This window comes from Urocitellus parryii, chromosome 15, assembly GCF_045843805.1.
Source record: "Urocitellus parryii isolate mUroPar1 chromosome 15, mUroPar1.hap1, whole genome shotgun sequence".
NCBI classification, from domain to species: Eukaryota; Metazoa; Chordata; class Mammalia; order Rodentia; family Sciuridae; genus Urocitellus; species Urocitellus parryii.
In genome coordinates, this window is record NC_135545.1 from 46,668,774 (window position 1) to 46,678,675 (window position 9,902).

At 40.7% G+C, this 9,902-nt stretch overlaps 1 protein-coding gene across 1 annotated transcript in view; it reads left to right on the plus strand.

Annotated features, from left to right (window-relative positions):
* Positions 1-7,984, plus strand: part of Phlpp2 (PH domain and leucine rich repeat protein phosphatase 2) — a 66,292-nt gene extending 58,308 nt beyond the window's left edge. Inside the window, exons 16-19 of the mRNA XM_026399272.2 lie at positions 265-375; positions 1,373-1,567; positions 3,310-3,541; positions 5,573-7,984. Coding sequence (XP_026255057.2) covers positions 265-375; positions 1,373-1,567; positions 3,310-3,541; positions 5,573-6,727 — 1,693 coding nt within the window. The 3' untranslated portion in view covers positions 6,728-7,984. The remainder of the gene's footprint in view (positions 1-264; positions 376-1,372; positions 1,568-3,309; positions 3,542-5,572) is intronic.
* The last annotated feature ends 1,918 nt before the right edge of the window (positions 7,985-9,902 follow it).

Here is a 9,902-nt window from a genome sequence, read left to right on the forward strand (position 1 = left end):
AGGCTTTATTGTATTACAATACTTAAAATAAGTAGATGGTTGGCTGAAACTTACATGTCCCATTAATTGTAATGATATTTGTCTCTGTTTTTCCTCCTATCCCTTTCCTTTATTCTGCATCCAAGCCAGCAGGTTCATCATACTACTTTCTTTTAGCCTGTCTGGAAATACATCTTAGTCTTTCAAGAGATTGTTTTATAAAAACATGTTATTGTTTTTTAAAAGATAATAGACAATATGGTCTAACCTTCTTTCCTTCTACAGCCACATCACAACCCTGAAAATTGATCAAAAACCATTGCCAGCCACAGATTCTACCGTTACATCAACCTTCTGGAGCCATGGACTGGCTGAGATGGCAGGACAGAGAAATAAGTGAGTATGTCGGCCATAGAGGCTAAGAAAGAAAAAAAGCAGCTCCTGCCATCTGGGGACTGGGCTGATGCTCACAGCTGGGCCACAGTAGTTCTGTTGTGCATAAACAAATCACAGAATGTCACCATCAGATAAGATCCCTGAGACTCAGGTAAAGTAAACAAAATGAATGTGCAGGCCACAGAATACCCAGCAGCCCCCTCACAGCTCTTTCCTCATGCTAATTTTCCTTCTCTGTTGATAAGATTTATTGAGGGACTCAACTCTGTAATTGCCCCGATTTCTGATAGCCTACAATGTGATATGATCCTCCATTTCTCAGACTCTCCCAAAAGTGACCCATCCAAAGCCCACATCCTATACTAGGTTCTTTCCAGCACCCTCTTTTTATACAGTCCAGGATTCCATGGTGTGCATTCTTCCTTCCTGCAAGGAATACTAAACCCAACTTCAACCATAGGTATGCTGTGATGGTCTTTGGAATTGACAGACAACATCAATGAAGCCAGTCTCTAATCACTTCTACAGGAACATATGTCACCTTGCCAGCCTTTAACGGCCTTGCAAAGCTGTGTAAATTGCCCGTGAATGGGACTGAATTTCACCTTTTCTTAGGACATCAGGTCTTACAAATGCTGCTTACTTCTGGGGACATTTTTCATGTATAAATTTAAGATTTACCACATTCTTCTCTACCTTCAGATAATAATTATTTATTTACTTTTGGTCCTGGGGTTTGAATTCAGTGGTGCATTTACTACTGAGATACTACCACAGCCCTCCCCCCCCGCTTTATTTTGAGATAGGGTCTTGCTAAGTTGCCTGGGCTGGCCTTGAACTTCCAATCCTCCTGCCCCAGCCTCCTGAGTTGGCTTGGATAATAGTCATGCATCAATGTGCCCCGCAAATAACCAGTTTTTAAAAGGATGCTCCCTGAGGAATAATTGTTTACCAGAAGCTTTCTTTGATGATTGTATTTCTTATCTTTCTATTCTAGGCTATGTGTGTCTTCCCTAGCAATGGATAACTTTGCAGAGGGGGTTGGAGCTGTATATGGCATGTTTGATGGGGACCGAAATGAGGAGCTCCCACGCCTGCTGCAATGTACAATGGCAGATGTGCTTTTGGAAGAGGTACAGCAGTCAACAAATGACACAGTTTTCATGACCAACACTTTTTTGGTATCTCACAGGTAAGCAGGTGGGTTGAATAATCCCTAACTCAGCTCTACCTTTGGAAAATAAATCTGAGTCAGAAGGTGAAGATCTAAATTATGGGTGCCAGATCAAGGAGAGACCTACTCCTTCCATGATTATACATCTCAGTATCAGCAGGGATTGTGGGAACATTGGCATGTCATAGAGCCTTTGGAGTCATGTGCCTTCTCTGTTGAACCCAAAGGCTGCTCTTTATGTATAGAAGATTGTGTTTTTATAGATGTATTTGTACATTTTAGGGAGAATGATGGTAAGATTTTATGGTTCTCCAAAGAGTCAAAAGCCTACAAAAGGTTAACATGCACTGGTTAGATTCATTTGTTTAGAATACTTTGTACTGGAGATTTACCCAACTAAGGTTTTTCATTCAAGTCTAAACCACTGAACCAGATATGGTGGCACATTCCTGTAATCCCAGCGGTTTGGGAGGCTGAGGCAAGACAAGTCTTGTTCAAAGCCAGTCTCAGATATTTAGCAAGGCCCTAAGTAACTTAGACTCTGTCTCAAAACAAAAAAAGGGCTGAGGATGTGACTCAGTGGTTTAGTACCCCTGGGTTCATTTCCCTGGTGTCCCCCACAAAAAAGTCTAAGCCACTTAAGGGCAAAACCCCCAACTACTGAAAATCTTGGTAGGTAATGGAGTGTCTTGCACATCTGGTGGGCTGCATAAAAGGATATGAACAACTAAGAGGTTGTAAACTTGTATACTCAAGGCTGAAATGGAACAGTCTGGAGCTCGGGCCAGTTTTAACTGTCATTTACACAAAGCATTGTGTTGGAAAAGGAGTCCACTTTTCTATAGAACTGAGCTGGATACTTGACAAAATTAAGGGTTTTGGAACTCAATTAAGAAGTACATTTGAAGAACCAGGCAAGGTACCATGCATTTTTCATCCTCTTTTTTTTTTAAATACTGGGGATTGAACCCAGGGATGCTTTACCAATGAATTACATCTCAGTCCTTTTTATTTTTTATTTTGAGACAGGGTTTCACTAAGTTGCTGAGAGTCTCATTAAGTTGCTGAGGCTGGCCTTGAACTTGGTATCCTCCTGTCTCAGCCTCCCAAGTTGCTGAGATTAGAGGCCTGTGCCCTGTGCCTAGCTTCATCCTATATCTTTAATTATCAAAACAAAGCAAACAGGTAGATATTTTATCAGAGAAATTTCTTAGAGAAATAACTTGATGAGAATATGTAGCCAATAAATGACAGAGCTGGAATTTGAAACTAGATTCTTCTGGTAGTGTCTGCTCTGTGTTAGTATTGTGTCCTAAGGGCAGACAGTTCTCAATGTATTTTTCCAGGACTGGTATCCTGACCATCTTCAGAAACTTATTAGGCCAGCCCCTTGCCCAGTGAATCAGAAGCTCCAGGGCTAGGTCCAGCAATCTATGCTCTAACAATCATCAGACTCTCCAGATGATTCTGATATGCCGAAGTTTGAAAACCCCTGATTTAGGAAGACTTTGATCAGACAGACAAGCAATAGAGAAAGATGCACCTGCACTGCCCATCCCCAACTCTCTCTGTAAAGTTCTTTTTTTCCCATCAGCTGAGAGTCAAAGGCAGTATCACCCATAGCAAGAGTCAGCCTTCAGGTGGATAGGGGTGAGGCTGCTTCACAATCCCATGGCAGAAGAATGAGGGAAGGATGGGTATGAAAGACTGCCACTTTTAAACTAGCCACTGTGTCCTCATTTTTCTTTCTTTTTAAACAGGAAATTAGGAATGGCTGGCCAGAAGCTGGGTTCCTCTGCTCTTCTGTGCTACATCCGCCCTGACACTGCTGATCCAACAAGTAGTTTTAGCTTGACTGTGGCTAATGTTGGCACGTGCCAAGCAGTCCTGTGCCGAGGTGGGAAGCCAGTACCCCTTTCGAAAGTTTTCAGCCTGGAACAGGACCTGGAGGAGGCACGAAGGGTGAAGGATCAAAAAGCCATCATTACAGAGGTGCATCTCGCTTTCTGCCAGTCACTTTTGCTTCCCAATTCTAGTGAAAAGTGCTTTGAGTGGAGGCAGTGAAGGTCCATTTTCTTCCTGTCATACCTTGTAAATTGTATTCAATGTAGATAAATGTTCGTTTCAGATGGTTTCAGTAAGAGCGCTAGAAGAAAATCTGAGCAGTTAAGGACTAGCAAAAAGAAGAAGCAAAATTAATTAGAAAAGTCCTAATTTGCAATTAGAACTTTTAAATGAATAGCTAACAAGTAAAATGAATGTTGTGTCTCATTTAGTTCCCAACTCATCTACTTTGCTATTCCAAACAAGACAAAAGATTTCTATTTATTTTTTTTATTTTTATTTTTTGGTACCAGGGATTGAACCCAGGGGCACTTAACCATCGAGCTACATCCCCAGTCCCCCACTTTTAAAATATTTTTTATTTTAAGACTGGGTCTCTTTGAGTTGCTTAGGGTCTCACTAAATTGCAGAGGCCTGACCTCGAACTTGTGATTCTCCTGCCTAGCCTTCTAATTCTCTGGGATTAAAGGTGTGCACCCCCATGTCTGGCTCTACTTAATCTATTTTTTTTTTTAATGGATTGTTGTGCTTTTGGTGTTAGATCTAAAACCTCGTTGGCAAACTCAAGATACTCATATTTTCTTCTGTGTTATCTTCTAGGTATTTTATAAAAGTTTTGATTTTTACACTTAGGTCTTAGTCTGTTGTGAATTAATTTTTGTGAAAAGCGTAAGGTCTGTGTCTAGATCTTTTTTTTTTTTTTTTTTTTTTGACATGTGATGTCCAGCTGTGCTGGCACCATTTTTTAAAAAGATTATTCTTTCTCCACTGTATTGCCTTTGCTCCTTTTTCAAAGATCAGTTGGCTGTTATTTGTGTGGACTCTACCACTGAGCTACATCTTTCCTACCCCACTTTGTTTTAGACAGGGTCACTAAGCTGCCAAAGCTCGCCTTTAACCTTAGCTCCTCCTGTTTCAGCCTCCCCAGTATCTGGGGTTTCAGGTGTGCACCACTGCATTTTTATGTTATTTTAACCATGAATAATTTTTATCTATTATTTGCCAAGTACTATTCCTTCAGAGTTTTGTTTAATATTACAATAACCCCCATTTTATTTTCATTTTCCAGATGATGAAAATAGTTTAGTTTGTGGCAAATTCTGATAAATAAAAGCCAGAGAGTGACTGCAAGTATCAAATTAATTTATTGATGATTTCAGAGTTTTTGTTTTTTGTTTTTTGTTTTTTTTTTGGTTTTTTTTGGTTTTTTTGGGGAGAAAAATCAATAAAATCAATTTCCACATATGAAATTCCCAACCTGCACCCAGGGATTTCCTTTTCATCTAAGTTTAGAATGATAGGGGATCCTATTTAATCTGCTGTTCATTCTTGGTGCAGCCCTACAGAGTAGGTAAATTATGCTACATATTTCAGACTTTCCCTTTAGGCCAAATAACCATAGCGATCATTTAGGACTTTAGCTACTTAGAGTTTTATCCATTGGAAGTCTTTTCAGTTACCAACTGCCTTTAAATGAGAAATTATTTTTAGTGATATATCTGAGTTTTGACCTAAGAGTACTAGGGATGGGAGAATTAAAGACAATTTTGCTCATTATATGTCTAACATGTTCCTCGCAGCATATCCTTCATGTCAGAACAAATATCTTTTAAGAAGGTGGTTCCTGAGTTGAGAATGTGGCTCAAGCGGTAACGTGCTCGCCTGGCATGCGCGGGGCACTGGGTTCGATCCTCAGCACCATATAAAAAAAATAAAAATAAAGATGTTGTGTCCACCACAAACTGAAAAATACACAATATTAAAAAAAATATTCTCTCTCTCTCTCTCTAAGAAAAAAAAAGAAGAAGGTGGTTCCTGGAGTTCACTTAAAATTGTGCTTATCCTAGGGCACATCATATAATAACATAAATAATTTTATTTATTTTAAAATGTTTTGGAGAGTGAAAGTGTTGCATGTTTTTGTTGCTTTCTCAAAATTTTTATTCTGCTCATCTCTAGGATAACAAAGTGAATGGGGTAACCTGTTGTACCCGGATGCTGGGCTGTACATACCTTTATCCTTGGATTCTCCCCAAGCCCCATATATCTTCCACACCACTTACTATTCAAGATGAATTGCTGATTCTGGGAAACAGAGCATTATGGGAACACTTGTCATATATAGAAGCTATTAACGCAGTGCGTCACGTACAAGATCCATTAGCAGCTTCTAAGAAACTGTGCACATTAGCACAGAGCTATGGCTGTCAGGATAATGTGGGAGCCATGGTGGTTTATTTGAACATTGGTGAGGAAGGCTGCACTTGTGAAATGAATGGACTCACCCTCCCAGGACCTGTGGGATTTGCTGCCACCAGCACCATCAAGGATGCTCCTAAACCAACCACTCCTTCCTCCAGTAGTGGCATTGCCTCCGAGTTCAGCAGTGAGATGTCCACCTCGGAGGTGAGCAGTGAAGTGGGCTCCACTGCTTCTGATGAACATAACACTGTGGGCCTGGAGGCTGGTTTGCTTCCACGGCCAGAGAGGCGCTGCAGCCTCCACCCAGCACCCACCTCTGGGGTGTTTCAGCGCCAGCCTTCTTGTGCAACCTTCTCTAGTAATCAGTCTGACAATGGCCTTGACAGTGATGATGACCAGCCTGTTGAAGGGGTCATAATCAATGGTAGCAAGGTAGAAGTAGAAGTAGATATCCACTGCTGCCGAGGAAGAGATCTTGAGAGCTGTCCTACCCTTACAGAGAATTCTTCCACCCCATGTCCTGAGGAACATGCTAGAGGGTTGTTTTTTGGGATCCGGAGACAGAACAGTGTAAATAGTGGCATACTTCTGCCAATGTGTAGGGACAAAATGGAGTTACAGAAGTCTCCTTCTACTTCCTGTCTCTATGGCAAGAAGCTCTCCAATGGCTCAATTGTGCCCCTAGAAGATAGCCTGAACCTCATTGAAGTGGCCACAGAAGCACCCAAGAGGAAAACTGGCTATTTTGCTGCCCCTACTCAGCTGGAGCCAGAGGATCAGTTTGTTGTACCTCGTGACCTGGAGGAAGAAGTGAAAGAGCAAATGAAACAGCATCAGGAAAGCAGGCCTGAGCCCGAGCCCAGTGAAGAGGATCGGACCGAGCCCCCAGAGGAGTTTGACACAGCACTGTGATTCTGCCACTGTTGCGGGCACAGTGTGAGAAAAGGCTTTTGTGGTGTTGGGGAGGGACCCTTCCAGAGGCATTTTGCCTCTGTGTTTCTAACCAGAAATGTGTGGGGTAAAACTCAAGAGCCCAAAAAGGTGAGAGCTTTCAGGGCCTGACCCTGGATGAGCCAGTACCACCATCAGTGTTAAGTTTTGCATTTAACCTGCATTGGAATTCCCAGAGTTACTGGGTGGAAAGCAGAAGTCGTTCTCTGTCAGTCCTACCACCTGCCATTAACCCTTTCTCTCCTAGGACCATTTTGAGAATTTGCCTGCCTGGGCAGGAAAGGGACTATTTCTGTGGAGGAAATAACTGAAGGTTGATTCCCTTTACTAATTGCTGCTGATGGATCTCCGTGACAGAGAAATCACCTTATCTTTCAGACTAACTAATGGGGTGTGATGTGACTAGTCACATGGCTTTTCATTCTTCTCTACGAGAATATAGCCTATCAAAATGATGTTTATTGGAGATGTAGAACCAATCAAACAGATAATTTATGTAAGTAATGTAATGAGAGCACTTTGCATTGACTGTGAACTTTTTATTTTTGAATCTGCACTCGAGCCAATCTTCTTAGAGGCAGCCCAACAGCTTTGTCCATAGGCAGAGAGGTAATTGGGTATTGAAGCCTTCTGTGAGGGTACTTGGAAAGGCCCTGGATTGAGCTATTGGATGTCAAAGTGTGAAAGCTCCTGAGGAACATGGGGTAGAGAGGAATCTTCTTTTGGGGATAAAGCTGGGGAAGGAGCAAAGACTTCCTTCCCCATATCAGAAAAAGAGTCATTCCTTAACAGATGTGATACCCACTAGGAATGTGATTTGAGCAGATCACAAGGTAGGCACTTGGGGATTGGCCTCTTTCCCTTACCATGTGGTAGAATTGGCAGCCAGCTTCCTGACAGGCAGGGCCAACACCAGCACTGCTGGCATCCAGGAATCTTGAATTAGAGCAGATGATTCCCAAACAGATGGAGGCTATGTGAGAACAGATGGGTGGATGGAGCTCACAGGTTAGATGTGTTCCTTCTTTCTCCAAAGTGAGAAATGGTTTTCTAGAATGTTGGAAGTGAGTTGTCAAACCTTGCACTAAAGGTTTGACAATGTACCTATCTGAAAACTGCTAACTCGCTTCATGTGGTTTCAGAATACTGGACTCAATACCAATATAAGACAGACTCGAGAAATTCTTAACTTGATTTTTTCTTTCTTTCTTTTTTTTTTTTTTTTTGCACATTCCACATAACTCTAGCAAAATGCAATTCCTTCTGTATGTTTGTTGCTTTTTCCATTAAAAGATTTTCTTAAGCAAACTAATTCCTACTTCTAGTCCTACAAAATTTTGGCATTGCTTGATTTTACCCATTGAGTTTTGAAGTTTTAAGACATTTCATAGTTTGAAAACAAGAAAACAGAGTGGAACCATTTTTAATTTGTTTCATGAGAAACAAAATGTTAAATATAATGTTGGAAGTATATGTTAATTTCTTTGTGGGTTCTTTTTGGGAGGGTTTGGGGGGAGTTTTTGTTCAAAGCAATAGTCAAAAATTAGATGACCTGTCCACAAATAATTATGTCTCTTCATTCTCTCAGAGGCCCCATACCCATGTGCATGTGTCATTAGGGTACATTCTTAGGGAAAGTACCCCATTCTGTATACCCCATTGGCTACTTAATGTTCAACTCTCAAGAATTTGAACTTGAGTCCCCAAATCATCAAGAACACTTGACTTCCTTCTGTCAAACTACTGATCAGCTACTGAAAAAATTTAGAACTCAGGTCTTTGATTTGAAGTGGGGAATATGGTGGCTCATACAAAGTTTAGGTACTGTTAGAAAGATGGGTACAATAGTATGTTGCCACCTTATTTTTATATGGGATTGAAAAAAGAAAATGAAGGAAAAACCCAATATGTTAGTGATGGGTGATATCAAACATCTTCCTACTCAGACAGCAGAACCTTTGGGTTCTGAATAGACTAGTGAGTGATGTTGTCTAAAAATTAAAGCTATTTTGGGAAAATACCACTTTAGTAGTATAGTCTTATAAAAATTGTCATTTATCTGTGACTACTTTTCTTCTATTTGTTTCCTGTCCTACTTATTGTAACCACCTCAAAACCCAGGTCCATATTGACCTTTCCAAAAGTAGTGTGTTTGCTTTTTGGTCAACAAAACTCTGAAATTCCACATGTATTTTGATGTGGTGGAGTTATTTTCAGGTACCATTAGGTCTGATGCAAACCTCTATTATAGGATATACCAAAACTGATTATTATTTTTTTGCAACTTCCTTTCATTCATGTCCTTCTACAATTGTTCTGTAGTAAAACAGAAGGTTAAAAGGTCATAGTTCATTACCAAAAATACATACCCCATTTGACCTATGAGGTAATTGACAGATGTTGTGTTATCTGAGTAGGCTGTCAAATGAAAGCCAGAAATCTGTCTGCAAATGAGTGTCATTTTCTCAATACCTTAACTCAGAGGGTATGTTCCCCGGGTGGGCAGAGTACAGGTGATCCCTAGCATGGAGAGCCTGGTCTCTGCCTGATTCTTGGGTCTCTGCATGTACCTCCCACTTAACAGAGTTTAAGATAATTTCTGGGAAAAAAAAAACAAAAAAACAACAACTCCTGGTTATGGGTGCAGTTCAGGAGTCCCATGGGGAAAGGAAAATACATGTGGCTTGTCAGCCAAGTATCCCTATTTTTATCCAAATGGATTGGAAATACATCCGAAATTTTCAATGTTGGTATGACATAAAGCTCTAGTGCTACCATAGTCAAATCATTGAATTACCATTTCTGACGTAGTGAGGGCTTTATTATACTACTGTAGAGAGTATATGTGCAATAAGTCATTGAACCCATTTTCCTGGCGTACAGAAGAGCCAACACGAGCAACATGGCATCACTGGGTGCTATTACAATTGCTTGTAGCGAGTGCTATTTTCCAGGAGATGGAGCCAGTTACGTTTGGCAGATCTATTAAATGATGCTCTTCTTTCTATGTAGACCTTCAACAAAAGCAGGTACTTGGAAGCCACAGGCTCACCTTCTTTATCTATTCAATAACTATCAATGAAGAGACCTCCATAAGGGAGCATTTGGCTGTTAATGATAAATGTATCAATTACTA